At 48.8% G+C, this 14852-nt stretch overlaps 9 protein-coding genes across 9 annotated transcripts; 6 read left to right on the forward strand and 3 right to left on the reverse strand.

Moving 5' to 3' along the window:
* The first annotated feature begins 260 nt into the window (after positions 1 to 260).
* FOXG_21550 (uncharacterized protein) lies at positions 261 to 1375 on the forward strand. Its single transcript, XM_018401898.1, has one exon. The coding sequence runs from the start codon at positions 285 to 287 to the stop codon at positions 1188 to 1190; it is 906 nt and encodes a 301-aa protein (XP_018254025.1). The 5' UTR covers positions 261 to 284; the 3' UTR covers positions 1191 to 1375.
* Positions 1376 to 2863: 1488 nt separating this feature from the next.
* Positions 2864 to 2962, forward strand: FOXG_21551 (uncharacterized protein; the record flags this gene model as incomplete). The annotated part of the gene is made up of 1 exon (XM_018401899.1): positions 2864 to 2962. The coding sequence occupies one exon, from the start codon at positions 2864 to 2866 to the stop codon at positions 2960 to 2962; it is 99 nt and encodes a 32-aa protein (XP_018254026.1).
* Positions 2963 to 3826: 864 nt separating this feature from the next.
* FOXG_14293 (uncharacterized protein) lies at positions 3827 to 4204 on the forward strand (the record flags this gene model as incomplete). The annotated part of the gene is made up of 1 exon (XM_018394361.1): positions 3827 to 4204. One exon carries the CDS (start codon positions 3827 to 3829, stop codon positions 4202 to 4204), a length of 378 nt encoding a protein of 125 aa, XP_018254027.1.
* Positions 4205 to 4690: 486 nt separating this feature from the next.
* On the reverse strand, positions 4691 to 6654 carry FOXG_14294 (serine/threonine protein kinase). The gene is made up of 2 exons (XM_018394362.1): positions 5526 to 6654; positions 4691 to 5466 (listed from the first exon to the last, which is right to left on the reverse strand). The coding sequence occupies exons 1-2, from the start codon at positions 6549 to 6551 to the stop codon at positions 4789 to 4791; spliced, it is 1704 nt and encodes a 567-aa protein (XP_018254028.1). The 5' UTR covers positions 6552 to 6654; the 3' UTR covers positions 4691 to 4788.
* Positions 6655 to 8378: 1724 nt separating this feature from the next.
* On the forward strand, positions 8379 to 9774 carry FOXG_14295 (uncharacterized protein; the record flags this gene model as incomplete). The annotated part of the gene is made up of 4 exons (XM_018394363.1): positions 8379 to 8508; positions 8634 to 8641; positions 9254 to 9409; positions 9538 to 9774. 4 exons carry the CDS (start codon positions 8379 to 8381, stop codon positions 9772 to 9774), a joined length of 531 nt encoding a protein of 176 aa, XP_018254029.1.
* Positions 9775 to 10288: 514 nt separating this feature from the next.
* On the reverse strand, positions 10289 to 11579 carry FOXG_21552 (uncharacterized protein; the record flags this gene model as incomplete). The annotated part of the gene is made up of 5 exons (XM_018401900.1): positions 10289 to 10353; positions 10404 to 10530; positions 10586 to 10688; positions 10868 to 11292; positions 11346 to 11579. 5 exons carry the CDS (start codon positions 11577 to 11579, stop codon positions 10289 to 10291), a joined length of 954 nt encoding a protein of 317 aa, XP_018254030.1.
* Positions 11580 to 12061: 482 nt separating this feature from the next.
* Positions 12062 to 12376, forward strand: FOXG_21553 (uncharacterized protein; the record flags this gene model as incomplete). Its single annotated transcript, XM_018401901.1, has 1 exon — positions 12062 to 12376. The coding sequence occupies one exon, from the start codon at positions 12062 to 12064 to the stop codon at positions 12374 to 12376; it is 315 nt and encodes a 104-aa protein (XP_018254031.1).
* A 619-nt stretch (positions 12377 to 12995) lies between these two features.
* On the reverse strand, positions 12996 to 13959 carry FOXG_21554 (uncharacterized protein). Its single transcript, XM_018401902.1, has one exon. It carries the CDS (start codon positions 13797 to 13799, stop codon positions 13353 to 13355), a length of 447 nt encoding a protein of 148 aa, XP_018254032.1. The 5' UTR covers positions 13800 to 13959; the 3' UTR covers positions 12996 to 13352.
* A 304-nt stretch (positions 13960 to 14263) lies between these two features.
* Positions 14264 to 14840, forward strand: FOXG_14296 (uncharacterized protein; the record flags this gene model as incomplete). The annotated part of the gene is made up of 2 exons (XM_018394364.1): positions 14264 to 14399; positions 14470 to 14840. The coding sequence occupies 2 exons, from the start codon at positions 14264 to 14266 to the stop codon at positions 14838 to 14840; spliced, it is 507 nt and encodes a 168-aa protein (XP_018254033.1).
* Positions 14841 to 14852: the final 12 nt, after the last annotated feature.

Below are 14852 nucleotides of genomic sequence, written 5' to 3' on the forward strand. Positions count from 1 at the left end.
GCCTCGGCCACGTTACTCCGGTTTCTTATCCCGTTTGGCTCCCTCTGTAAATCCCCTTCCCCCAAGGCTCATTTTTCCATGCCCTGTAATTTTTTATCTGTCTTCCGGAACGAGAGACATGTCGACTATGAACCTCTCTATCCGTCCGCGGCCTTCCCCCAATTCTTGCCCATGGATTTAATTAGGAAAAGCTTTCGGCAGATCGTCGGGCGTATCTGTATGCAGTCAAATTCTTGACACGCAGCTGTAAGTTTCTCTTACTTGCACCTTAAAATATTTTCGCAATGGAGTCAAATTTTGACGACACGAGGCTCTTTGACTACACGGATGCAGAACTTATCAAGCACATCACTTCTCTCCCTCATTTACATAAATTTTCAAATATCGTGCCTTTATCTTCCAGGTATCTGGCTAAGGGCTATGCAGAGAACGAACTCGAAGATGCTGTGAGAGCGTCGACATCCGCATCTCAACTCGGGATCCATGTCCCATCTATACAGAGAATTGTTCGAGGAGACGATTCACTTTACTGCATCATGGATCGAATCTCTGGGACGACACTCGACATCGCGTGGCCTGACCTTGGTTGGATAACAAGCCTTCGACTCGCCTTCCAGCTTCGTCACGTCATTCACTGCTTGAGATCGACTGTTTCAGTATCATCTGGATCCTTAGCGACGGGAAAATGCAGGTCTTTTTTTCTCGAGGACTCTTTCGGCTTACCGCCTAGAGCGAAGCCTAGTGACGTCAATGGTTTTTTGAATTTCTGGGCCAGTTTCGTCACACCACGCCAAGAGATCAAAAAGACACAGGCAGATCATTTGATCTGCCACAAGCCGGTGTTCTCATGCGATCGTTCATTTGTCTTTACGCATCATGACCTAGCACCTCGCAATATCATACTCGACCATAAGAATCAGTTGTGGCTTATCGATTGGGATTGCGCGGGGTTTTACCCTAGATTCTTCGAACACGCTGGCATGTTTAATTTTATTCCTAGTGAATGGACTAAATTTGCATTGTGGCGGTGGAACGTGTTTGCCTGGATCGCTAGTGGATTCTACAATAAGGAACGTCGGTGGTTGGAGATAATAAGATCCAGGTTCACGCGCTTCCGCACAGCGCGTCGCTTCAACATGAAGGCGAACGGGTATGCTGCTGCTGCTGCTAGGGTTGACAGCGACTTATGACACTTGGGACTCCGTGACGAGGGTCGAGTATTTGGCTGCTTTTCATTTGGTTTAATGTAACGTTGGAGTTTATGTATTGTCTATAGACTGAAAGGATCGCTTTGCGACAACAGGAAATGATAACTAGAACTTCTCAGATGTAAACTCTTGAGCAGAAAACGAATCTCAGCGTCCTATTAGCCCTATGAGACTGGTTCTCCCCAGTGTATGTTGACTCATGTCGATGTTCTATAAGTAGGCGAGAAGTGCAATCAAGACAATGCGTAGCCGCGCTTATTTTAACCAATAGTTTAGGATAAGCACGGCGTAAGGACTGATCAGGGCTGCCGGATTTAGTGGGGCTCGTGTGAGCGAGTGGGTTCTATTGTCGCTGGTTAGAACGACGTCAGCTGTCGGCATTGGGCAATGTCATCTCTAATGCGTTCATGCGAGCAAGCTTATCTGATCCGAGCAACTGGCTTCCCGCAGTCGGAAAAATATGGGGCACTGGTGGCCTCCACACCGAAAGAGCGATAAGTGACCCGGCTCCATCACTGCGGTTCTGCATCGGGGCTCAGGCCAAGCTACGCTAGGCTCCTCTGTAAATCCATCCCTTCTCTTTAAGCAGTTCAATTTTCACTTTCCACATTGTTAATGCCTGCCTTGACGAAAGATCTCTTGATTGCGAATTCTTCTATCTATCTGCGGCTTCCTCCTGCTGCAGAAATGGGCTCCCGAATCATGGGCCGGAATTGATTCCATATTTTTTTCCCTAGCTGATCATCAGCACTGCATCAACACCATGCACGATATCAGATGTGTCCATGACAGATAACTTGTTGACTAACTGGCAACGACGTAAAATAGATAGACTATCCGGGTATAGATCTGATGAACAACGCGGATAAAAGAGGACCTTCTGGAAGGGCTGCAGAAGATTTACGGTTATCTAGCAAGAGGGACATCGGGGATATTAAACAGCATTATGCTTACTAACTTGCAATCTTTCCGTACTGACAAGACCAATTGCAATACTTTGAATTAAACAGTGTAGTTGTCATAACAAGACAGCCGTCTTCCGTAAATGTGAGTATACATCCTCATCCGATAACCTCTTGGATCAGACTCTCCCGCAGAGACTGCACCTCGACGGAAAAGGCATCTGGTACATGCTTGCCCGTCACCGACTTCCTTTTCCGGCTTTGTCTGTTACAATTGATCGATCCAAGACGTTGTCGATCATGAATCTCCGCTAGCATCAAGTCTACCAACATGCATCCCCCTCTTGATCGATCATACAGGACGTTGCGTGGCTCCGCATCGTGGTGCAAGATTCGGTACTGGTGAAGTCGCTTGAGCGCTATAATGATCTGGTCGACAACATCCGGCCTAACCTCTTTCATCTCTCGCAAGACAGGCCGGCCGCCATAACTGAGTAACAAAAAATGTACATATACGCCACTGTCGAAGTAATACGGCTTGATAAGGTCAACTATACCCAGACAGACTGGTACGAAGGTGCCCTGAAGTGACCAAACATGATCGTACATCTTATTTTCGTGCCTTAGATGTCTTGCATCTATTGCCTCTACACCTTTAACCACGAGCGTATAACCACGCAATGACACGCATAGCTTAAAGAAGGACCCTCGCGATCCCGAGATGCCAAGCGGCGTACAATCAGCATCATCCCCATGGTCAGTTACCAGTTGATCGCGCAAGAGGGCAACAAAGCTCTGTCGGTCGATATGTGCCTTGCCATGGTCCGCGATGTTAGGGCACCTCTCGTCTAGCAGAATTCAGAAATTGAGTGCAAAGGTTGGAGGAAAAAGAAGGGCCCCCGATTACGAAATCTTGATTAAGTTTGAGGAGGAGATATGACTTGATACCTGAGCTTGCTGCATATAGATACCCATTAAGGTTTCGGAGAGCTAGAACGAGATAGCAAGTGGCATAACTATTCTTGCACTCTGATCGCATTCGTTGCTTCGTCTATCGTTTGTTCATACATGTCTAGACTGTAATTCAAAAAGTCTACTACGCAGATTGTGTAGTACAAAATTATATAGTTATTATGAACATCATTCGTTTTCGCTAGCTTAGTCTCCGCCATTCCCTCACCTCGGTTTCCGCAGCGCGGTGAGCGCAGATGAGTAGTAGACGACAGGCCCAGGGTAGGTGTAATCTTCAAGGCTCTAGAATGAAATGAGTAACATTATTAGATGCGCTAACTAACTCTATAAAGACCCCCGAAAGTGGATAAGAAAAACCACAGGACAATCTTCAATTAATCCATCTGCTGCTCACGCTTCATGACCCGGCATACAATCCAATTTAACACTTGAAAAGTGCGACACTCCTGGTGGCCATCCTACATGAGTTAGTACCTTTCTCCTCAGATTTCTTCACTCGAACTTCACCAATCTGCGGTGGAATGGAAAGGTCCGGTCAAAGACGCAAATCCGTATGTTAACCACGAAACAAAAGGTCAGTAAGTTCAAGTGAATCTGCCCTTTGACGGCGAAGATTTAGTGTTCTCTTCCGGGCCATTGGCATTCGCGTCCGCTACTTGAATTACCTTTTCGGCCATGTCCCCCAGACTGAACACTACCTTGAACATGTCTCTCTTCTCATAGATTGACATTCTCTGTGCCATCATGAGAGATAAATCACCAGGATTTGCCCACACTTGCAGTGAGAAGTACACTTCCCATCCAAACTCCTGCTTTGGCCTACATGAGCCTATGGGCTGTGATGACCGGGTCATGTACCTCATTTCTGAGACCGCCTGCCTCGGGTCCCTCAGGAAGGACGGCACGGGTGACTTCACACTCCACCAGCACGTGGCTGCCTTTGGTAAAGACATCGACTCGATGGAGAAGGGAGATGTAGGCCCTAGAATGGCCTTTAATGCCAATGGCAGCCTTTTACCTAAGCAGCTCTCCCAGGACATGATCATAACCTTCTGTGTTGCTGCACGTATCCTTCTCTACGGCCTAGAGCCTGGATTCGACCCCAGACAACCTACTGGTTGAGAAGCTGACAATGGTGCTTCAACATATGCCCTCGGGCCCCGATGGATTCTACCGCAACGTTGCTTGGGTCTGTCTCATTGCCGGCTCGACCAGCATTCCTAAAACATATTCCGAGCCTTCTTCGAGGATCGCTTAGCTCAAATAGGAGGCCCGTCCAGGTTTAGCACCATGGGACGTCTAGCCACTGTCTTGTGCGAGGTGTGGCTTCACAGACAATCTCTCGGACATCGGCACACCTGAGTCTATGGCGTTTGAGAAAGACCAGCTTTGTATCCACTGGAAAAAGGCACAGACTTTATCTTGTGAGGATATACGCATCGACATTTATGCTTAACATTCCTCTCGTCATGGTAAGGCCTGCCTTGACTTGATTGCAAAGCCTGTATTCGATGCTTAGTACTGCTGCTGCCACTGATACTATTCATGCTCCAAAGATAGCCGACAGGTAAACAGCTCATCTGCCTAGGCAGGCTAGACAGCTTTTATTCCACCACTTCTAATGCCCAAGTTTAGGTTAAACGGGCAATTTAATTTCTGGCACAAGTATAAAGAGCTAAGACTTATATAATAGTCTCTGTGGTCGCTTACGCCACCGAAACGTTTAGTATTTGCCCGGTGCTGTCCTTGAAACTGTCAAGTGCTAACTCAAGTAAACCTCGGGATGAACTTCGTGTCTTGGGTTCCGGATCTAGACCCTTTAGCAGGATGTTCATGAATGGATTCGCAACTTTGCAGTTACTTGCTTGCCTGATATTCTCGATGCTCCTCAGCCATTGTGTCCTTGAAGAGTACATTGATTCACCACAAGTCTCTGGCAACGGTATGTACTTCCATGCATAAGCCAAGACCACAGCCAAGCTAAAAACATCTTTCTTTCCGTCTTCACGACTATCATCTCGAGGGATCCTTTTTTCCAGAGGAGCAGCGGGCTCCGCAAAAACATGCTCCGGGGCGGCATACCACCTCATCTCCTCGTAACTAATTTTCAAGCCGGTTATATCCTCCGCTATTTCAAAACCAGATAAACTGAACATATTTCCTTTCTTGAAGATATTGCTCGAATTCACGGACAGATGTGGTTTCCCTATTGTTGAGTGGAGGAAAACAAGGGCCGAGGTGATCTGTATGCAAAGTTGAATACCTTCATGGTTACTACCAGTAAAGTAGCTCTGGTCGTCCCTCTGACAAAGAAGAATTGGTTGACCGTCCAGGCAGAGCGATAGTAATCGAGCATCAGCGTTCAATACGGTAGTCAAGAAACGCTGAGGTACGAGCATGTCAACATACGGAAACCATGAGCAAACATATAGCGCTAACTTACATGGCTTATTTTTCTGGCTGCTGAGACTTCCCTACACCACCTCTGCGCATGTTGCTGAATGAGATCTCTGGTTGGATAGGCTACTGCCTTGAACGATACCAGCCCATGTTGAGCATGCTGTCCTGTGAAAACACGGGTAGTGCTTGATTGACTAAACACCAACTCTAGAGCACTAAGCTTAAAACAGTCCCTTGTCTTCTGTCGTCGTCCTCGTTGCGATGTGGAAATAGTGTCGATGCGAAAGGCAGTATTCAAACCACACCATCGGACACTACTGGAGGGCCTGAGCAATTCAAGATTGGATGTTCCAGTCTTTGCATTGGTCTTTGTCGCCTCCTTAGTACGATTCGGCGTCTGGGTGACTGGCTTCTTCTGCCGTGGCTGCATAAGGCGAGCCTTTTTTCGAGGATAAGGCGCGTTCTCCCCACTCTCTAAACGTGGTCTTTTTGGTGGTTCCGAGCTGATGTGCAAGATATATGGCTTCGGAAAAATATAAAGATAGATTTGCATTCGCCCGGACTCAGATATTTGCCATAGACCGGTATTCAATGAAAAGGGGACCTTGACACTTCGAAGAGGAGTCATTTTATTCGTAACTGACGAATACGAGGCAATCTCTACTTCCTTTGTTTCGCGTCTGTGTATGATTATGTCATCGCTGCCGGGTGAATAGTAACCTGATATGGTTATGTTGTCCGAGCTAAGAGTGAAATACGGCCTATCGGGCGCCTGCTCAATCGAAAGGCCACCCGGTGGGAAATCGACGGGCTTGCCATCGCCGCTCATTATGACTCCCTCATCTTCATTCGTGACGGCAACAACTCGAGAGCGGGAGATGGAGGAAGAAGGATCCAATTTTAGTTCGTTCAGTCTTGAAATGAGGCAGTTCAGGTCGCTTGGGAGCGAGTCTCTTATGTGGCTGTCCTCAAGTCGGCTCATGGAATTATAAGCACCGCCTGGATTCTCAGGTTGAGCGGTATCGTCCTCGGCTATCGTGAACGGTAAAGGGGACGAAGAGGCAGACATCTTGCTATAGTAATGAAAAATCTCAGACTGGCAAAGAGGGAAGATTAAATATGTGATCTCTCTTTCGTGCGAGCGTGGAGTCTTTTAAATCGTGGACAGCAGCTGGCGACCTATGCTCATTAGTTGTTGCCGAGACGGAGGTTGTAAGCGCGCGCCAAGAGAAACAAGCCCTGAGCCAATCGAATCGCCCAAGATGCCATGTCGCGAAAGAAGAGTGGGGCACCATTGTTTACCTTAGCGCTGAGCTGATCCAGGTTTTTGTTCCTGCGTTCCCAACATAATAGCCTAACCCAGCCAGTGTCGGATTCACCATCAACCTCCGACATGGAAGAAGAATTCCAGTTTCCCGACGAGACTTGCGACAAGCTTGGGCTAAGCATCGCCGAGTTGGAAATGCTGTTAAAGAACTTTAATACTGTGGAGATCGGGCTTGTGGACGCGACAACTAGCCACTATCTATTCAAAGAGGCATGCCGGAAAAGCGACAGTCAAGACGAGTTAGAAGAAGAGCTTCGAAAAACTCGACAAGATCTGGTAATGCGTCTCAATGAGAAGGCTCGTGGAGTTCGGCAACTGGTGTTATATAATGACGTGGTTGATCCAAACATCGCAGACAGATGTGACTTCCTTGCCGGCAGATTCACATTGGGAGAATTCATTCATATAGTCGGAATGTTAGCTGGAGGTGAGGATTACGGGCAAGCGCCATGGATTCGTAAGTGGATGCCCATTTCCACTTGGGACCAACTTTAACTCCGATAAGGAAAACGCCGTGGCCCGAAGCAAATCGACCGAAGTGAGAGGTCGTCGCATTGCCGTGAGCATGGGACTAATGAAAACGTCCATGATAAGTCTCGAGGTATAACGAGAATAAACCCGAAAAGGACAGAGAAGACCCTTAGGAAACAGTCGGGCCCAGTCTCTCCGAAGATAAAAGGGAGTCCACAAGTAACAGGTCCAAACAAGACACCACGCCGAAGCGAACGGCTTGCTAAAAAAGCAAAAGCTGGCACCGTTTAAAAGGCCTTGGAGATATAACGCCTACTTCTAATGCCGCCGGGATACTATATGCTATGGACCTAAATCGAAGTAATACCTTTTCACTACTTCCGTAAAGCCTGCTGCACTACAGAAGCCCTGGCGATCAGTCTGAGACGTTCTCTACTTCCTAAATTACTAACTATTTCAACATTGCTTTGCAAATACTCAGTCTCTCGAATGCAATTCATAGGAAGCCTGCAGTGAATGTCTTGCTTCCCCCTCGACATCGCCGCATCATTAGGCAGACATAATGAGCACAGGTATATTATAACGACCAGCAATATACATCTCGCGTAGGACGAGAACATGTCGCCAAGACTTCCCAGTCTGCTATGCCGATGCGGAACCAAGGCGTCATACTCAGTAGGTATACCCAGTAGGCATACACACTTTGGCGTCCTCTTCACGTCGGTAGCTCACACTTCGCCACAAGAGATAGAGGCCAGGCCACTAGCACACGAACGCAGAAGCGAGCATCCTCCCCTCTCACCATGGCACGATGGATGTCTTTTTCTCCATCCACGAAGATCCCTTCCCGGAGGCCACCAGCTCGTATCCGTGCTCTCATCGTCTGATCGATGCTCTTGGCTGGACTGACGACTGGGGTGCCGAGACGAGGGCTTCCTGGCGTGGCGAAAACGCAACCAGCTTCGATCGAATCTTGAGAAGCTGTGACAGAGGAAGGAAGCAAGAAAGGTCTCGAGATGTCTCATCCTTGATACTGTATTGCCATTTTTGCCGATCTGGTGCCATGCGTTGAGCAGGTGGGGTGGCAGTCAAGGAAGGATGCGCACGTCCACGGCGTTCAGCGGGATGACGGTGGTGTTCGGCGTCTCGATTCGGACGATCTACCTGAGCGGAAACTGGTCACTGCTTTTCAAGCTGGCGGCGGGTGATGCCAGACTGGCAAGGCGATGTAGGTTGATCACCTTGCCATTGGACGTCCTGCTCTGCTTGGGTGGCGCCTCGGTCGTGGTAGGCCCATGCTATGTCGAATTGGTATGGCTATGGGGAGAGCCATGCATATTATTTGCCTCGGAGATGAGACCGTAAGTCCAGGCGCGTTAATGTTTGAGCGCGGGACCAGAGGAAACGCTAGCAGAGGAGGGTGCGCTGTTTGTAGAGAGGCACTGTGTTCGAATGTGGGCTAAGCTTAACTGTGCAAACAGACGCGTGTCGAGTGATTTGGGCGGGACACGTTGCGCGATGCTTGTCGCGTATCGCGTTCTGCTCTACGCGAGGCGACAATCAACCATTACTTAGTCATCCGATGACACTAGCAGCGCGTTCCTTGTCGAGGATCAGGGGCCGAAAATTCCAGTCAACAAGATTAGCGAGATCTTTTTCGCGATTTGAACAATTCATAGTTTCTCGATCTGACTAATCAAGCGATTCTGTATGCCCCCTATAATTTACATGCCGATGATTCATTTGACTGGCTATCATCGGACAGAAGTCGATGTAGTCTCCCCCAGAGTGCAGGAAAGTGTTGCACGGCAGACTAGCTGCTGCTTTGAGCAGGTTGCCAGGGAACTTGAGGGATACGCTATCATCCGCTCCGACCTTTATATCAGCCTCCTCGCGGAATAATATGCATTCACCTTCCTAATATTACGAAACTAGTCTCTATAATATTAAAAGTAAAAACTAGGATAAAGTAGCTTGGGCGGCCTTACCAAGATACTTGTCTGCTATTGGAGTTTGCACGTGATGATGCAATTCCGAGAACTGGCCACGATCCTCTCGCGTCACCGTTTCTCAACGGAACCGTCATCACGACTAGCATCGTCGAATACGGTTACGGAAACGCTAAAACTGTAAGGCAGCCTATCCCCCTTGTTTCAGACACTAGCCTGAACTGCGGCTGATTTTGAACCAGTAGCCAACCGACAAGTTGATTAAACTGGGGAAAATGCGGGATAATTCTCCACTCAGAGAAATTCAGGGGTTCCGATCCAGTCTGCCGCCGCCAACTTTATCATCGGCCCAAATCCAGGCGCCATCCGCTGAAAGGTACATTGGTCAGCACATCCAGATACTGCCCACATGTCACGGCAAAGCGGAGAACACCCTCCTGCTGGAGGACAGGGATAGGGAATACGTTCTCTGGCCGATTTCGTTATCAAAGCACATCCTGTCTGCAAGACCGATGCAGCGGAACCGTCAGATAACAAGCCCGTAAAGCATGTTCCAGCACGGCGTAAATGGAAAGGCCACAAGCAAAACATAGAACGTCGAATCATGAAAGTCAAATGACAATTACGGCTGGTCGGTTAGCGTCGGCTGGCACATCGATGATGCAAGGCCGACATCGGTTCGAAAAGAATCCTTCACGCCGTCGTGTCACGTGCTCGCTTAGATGAGAAACCGTTTGTTGAAAGAAAGTATTTTGCACTGTGTAGAGAAAAAAATCACTCTACCTTTCATTTGTGTACAATCTGAGGTCGTGCGCGAAATGTGTTCATGTTAGTCCTAGCCAAGCTTGTAGCGTCGGACTTACTCGAAGACATTGCCCATAGATTTGTGGCCATAAATCCGTCTGTATGCTTCCGAGTAACATGCGCATATGGACCAAATCACAGTCCGTCAATAGCGAATACCATATTGGTTCTTCTATATCAAATTGTTTCTAAGTTACTCCTCTTGGGATCGTAAAGCAAGTCAATCAACCATCCATAATTGATGTTTCTCGGGTCTTACAATGCGGGCTGAACCTGGTTCAAGTATATGGCCATAATTTGGGCATCGAACAAGTAGCTTTCTCATGTGAGTCAATTTCTATCGTCCAGAATTTCCATCCGATGAACGTACTCTTCAGCCAAACTAATGGGCCAAAATCCATGATTTTGGGCGAATGTCGCGCAATAGGAGCACTAAAAGGCTCGCCTCGTGCCACGAGAAAACATTTATGGAATATGTCAAGTCGCTCTAGCTCCTCCTGGGCGGTATCAGTCAGGGTGTCATTGGACTTTTGATGATTGGTGTAAGCTTACCGAGTCGATAGGAAAAACGTATGTACCGCGCTTCCATGAGCCATAGAAGCGACCATAGATCCAGCAACCATTTTCGAGGTGCTTCTCCTCGGATTCGGTATTACTAGAGGATAGAATCACAAACAATGAGTCTGATTGGGGCACCAGAAACGTGGGTGCAAGACGTACCTTAACATCACAAACCGCAAAAGACCCCCACGTCGTGATGAGTGTGGCAAACGTTTCAAATGAGGTGGATTTTTCAGGCAAGAGAGAACAAAGGATTGGCTAGGCAGCTAATACCCGTCTCGCCTAAGGATTCGCAGCAGCACCGCATAGTCCTGCAAGTCTCTGTCGTACATCATGCTTAGCTGCACCACATCGCTCTTGTGTACGTTAAGCTGGAAGATTCGTAGATTAGTGGCCATCAGTAAGGTGTAGTTGCCGCACCCGACAGTTTTGATTCGACGACTCGTGTGGACCACCACACAGAACACACTTTGGCTCGAAGGCTTGGCAGTCTTGATGACGATGACTCGTCTCCGCGCACTTGCTGGATCTTTGTGTCTTACTGCAGGCAAAGGCCTTGTGGCCAATCCCCCAGCAGTTGTAGCACTGAGCTGGGCCTTGGCGTCGCTCAAACATGTTGGTGCTGCCACATCCCTGATGAGCTGCACCTCCGCCTCGTCTTGGCACACTGCCTTGATGCGATCCGCATTCCTCACATCCTTCACCAAGGTGGCACATCGCCAGTTCGGCCGGCCGCTTTCCTCGTCCATACCTTTTCTTCGATAGCTTGGCGCACTTCTCCGACCTGCGCTTTGTCCCTGTCCTCCTCGCTGACTCGTGACGTGTCTATGGTACAGAACAGTGTATCCGTGAAGGAAGATGGCGTCGTGCGCATGGAAGAGAGGGCGCGGACGTTGCTTGGCTGGCTTGTAGGTGCGGTGCGGGCTACATCTGCATACGATGGCTGTGGACTCGGCTGGACATTGCTGGGGAGACTGTCAACCATCACGTTCAGCTGGCTCTTTACTTGCTGCACCTCCTCTTTGGCTTGTTTCACCTCCTCCTTCGCCAGTAGTGTCGCTTCTTTGGCCTGTCTTGTGTCCTACTTGACTTGTTTCATCTCCTCGCGCAGCTGCAGTTAAGCACGTCCCATTGGACATCAATATAGCTAATCTTAGCAGAGCTTTCCTCCAGCAGCGTCCCCCATCTAGTTCGAACCTTACAGCATTTGGATATCTCTATTGAGTATATGCACAGTAACCGACTGCCTAATGCCAGGCAAGATGCTGATATTATCTTCACAAATTGACCGAATGGCATAGCGCCATGGACTGACAAATGGCAACCGACCAAATTGTTGCCGAGGCCATTAACTCCGTCCCCGTCCTCTCATTCCACCACGGCGCGTCACATCATGACGTTTGAACGCAATTTCTTACATCAAAACGCATCGCAACATCATCGTCACCCCGCGATGCGCCATCTACGATGCAATCACCAACGCCAAAGTCTCTTCACAGGCTAGGCATCGATAATCCGTGGTTCGCTGTGCATCCTCTATTCTGGACATTACAGCACTTCGACTCTGCTATCACTACCTCTTCATCACCCTCGAGCGTCGCCGACAAGGACCTCGCACTTCATTCCCGCCGTCTAGCAAAGATCCGCCCACCAATTCTTAAGTCAATTTCTGTCGGCCGCTTGCTGCGTCATCCTGGCAGTCCGTTGGAGAAAGTTGATGGCTCTGCTCCTTTCCTCTTCTCTGGCCGTAGCGTGCATTTACTAGAATGCCATGTCTTCTAGATGCGCGCAACAGGCATCCAATAGTAGTCGATTGTTGGGTATTACAACTATAACAATATTGCTCGGGAGCGACAACGAGCGCTGACGCCAAAATCGAATCCTACCGGTGGCTAGAATTATCCCGTGTCGAGAATATATCAGCGTCGATTGCGCAACGTGGCACCCGCGCTATGTTTTTAAGATCCGTACTTGGTCTGTATTTTGTCGTCCTTGGCTCAATTACAATGGCGAAGGCGTCAATCTATCTCCGTTCGCAGCTCAAAGCCCCGACAGGAGCACACCATGTTGAACAATCATGATCTGGATGAGTAAGTTCAGCTGTTGCAGATGGTGCGCAAAGACTAACTGGGCGACAGATTTATTCTCTTCAAGATCAGGGTGGTACCTACGATGGTGCTTATGGGCTGAATCACGCGCAAGGCGGCAACTGTCTTGACAGGGTTTGTGGATCGTCTTGAAGTGGAAGAGTCTTTCGAGGCCGAGGACCGAGAGCTCGGCAGCGAGGGACGATCGAAAATTGTGCGATGGTCCGATAGGCTCCTGCTATAATTGTCTGAACTTGGAGCCTTTGTACGCTGGCTTTGCTTGGATTGCTTTTCGGGGCTGCTTTCCCCAAGTATCCTGTTTTGATCCTCATTCACTACCTGTATCTATGATCCAAACTGCTTGCTTTCTGTTGGAGAAATAGAGACTTCCGTCTCTTCTTCCTCCGTCTTTTCAGCCACCTATTATTACTTCTTGGAATATTCGCTTCGTTCCTTCACGCTAAGGCTCTGTCGGTGCTCATGCACCACCATACTTCGCGACCATGATACATACAGTCTCCCCCAGCTGTCGGCTTTGTCTATAAGATAGCCTCCCTTATTGAAACCTCCAAGGCTCTTCAAATGCATCAAATTCCATTTCTTTCTGTTCTTGTCGCCTTCGGCTGGGTTCCTATGTAGCTATGTATTCATCCTCTATATATGTATCGTTGCTAGCAATAGCCACAGTAGTAGACAACAACAAGCTCCATATGGTGTGATGCTCCGCTCGTCGCGAGGTGTCGGATTACTGAGTATGAGAGCCCCTGCGCGGTTTCCTCAGACGTTGTCGGGTAACGAAGGGGACACAATCCCTCCTCACCTCGTTTTGAAGGGCGACAGTAGACAAGTCTGTCTGATCTGTAGTATTGTTTGGCATCGTTTGCAGCATGCCGGATGTCTGGTGCTCCGCCGCGCAGGGGGTGGTACCGTTCTGTCCGACGTCTCGCCATAACGGGATGTTGCGAGCCTTGTCGAGACGGGCCTACCGGCAAAAACTCATATGTGACTATATGTTTTGTTTGGAAGCTGTCGTTTTGTGTGCTCGGGCTCCGTTGTCGCCCAGGTAAGGTCAACATCGTTTGTGGATACGTGGTTTTCGTGGCATGCTCTGAGTACATTGGGCTCGGAACATCATCAAATAGCAAGAACGAATTTCTGGAACAACAGCCGCACACTGCATCGTAATGGCTTTAACGGGCCAGATATCTTAAAGGCCACATCACGAGCGAGAAAAGAGCGCGAAACAACTAGGCGGTATTGGGGCGATCGAGGTAACCGAAAAAAAAAAAAGGCAGCCACGTGCTGGGCTTTCAAATGACGCGTGAGAGGGGATTATTAGACTAAGTAGCAAATGTCGGTGCCAGTCCCACGTGATGTGACCATTTAAGGGATGCCGATCCTCTCGGACGCATGTAACTTGAACCAACCACAACAACAAATCACCACCAATTTCGGGTTGGCTTTATCGCGGCAGACTGCAACTAGGCTCTCCGGTGTCACGTTTGTTGTCGCTTGAAATCCCTCTCCTACGGTGGTTCGACGAAAGAAGCCAACGATACGTTAAATCCTCGACCACACTACAATGGGGACTCGAGGACTTGAAATAGTGCGCTTCTGCGGGCGCTACTATATTCACTACCACCAATACGACGCCTATTTCGAGGGCCTTGGTGCCAGAATAGTCGCGAAGATCCCCGCCGACGGCGATGGGTATCAGAGTATGCTGTGAAAGAAATTCGTGCCTTGTGGTATGCTAACGGCTTGCATCATGGATCAATGCGACACGAGAGAAATATGCGGCGAAAGAACGTGCGCTTGAAGAAAACGTCTACGAAATTCGCGACGGAATCGAACCTGATCATTCTCAGTACGATGACTTGGCCGCGCTTCCTTCTGAGCTTCCACGGCTGGGTCACTGCGACGCCGAATACATTTACATCATCAACCTCGACAACGAGATCCTCACCATGAACAACGGCATACACTGGAAGCTGGGCAATATACCACGAAACGACCTGTGGCTTCGCGCCATCGCTGACAGCATCTATCCGTATAAGCCGACCATTTCCCTCGATGTTTGTCCAGAAGAACACATAGCTTCACCAGCTCTGGAGCTTCCCACACCGGACTCGATGATGGGGTACATTTTCTCACCGTAGTTCCAAAAACGG

This window comes from Fusarium oxysporum, chromosome 14, assembly GCF_000149955.1.
Source record: "Fusarium oxysporum f. sp. lycopersici 4287 chromosome 14, whole genome shotgun sequence".
NCBI classification, from domain to species: domain Eukaryota; kingdom Fungi; phylum Ascomycota; class Sordariomycetes; order Hypocreales; family Nectriaceae; genus Fusarium; species Fusarium oxysporum.

Excerpts from the sequence above, each read along its gene's own strand:
- FOXG_21550 (XM_018401898.1), top strand. The coding sequence starts at position 285 with ATGGAGTCAAATTTTGACGACACGAGGCTCTTTGACTACACGGATGCA.
- FOXG_21554 (XM_018401902.1), bottom strand. The coding sequence starts at position 13,799 with ATGTACTCAGAGCATGCCACGAAAACCACGTATCCACAAACGATGTTG.
- FOXG_14294 (XM_018394362.1), bottom strand. The coding sequence starts at position 6,551 with ATGTCTGCCTCTTCGTCCCCTTTACCGTTCACGATAGCCGAGGACGAT. Across the intron at positions 5,467-5,525 it reads CAGCCAGAAAAATAAGCCAT|CGTTTCTTGACTACCGTATT; the intron begins GTAAGTTAGCGC and ends CTCGTACCTCAG.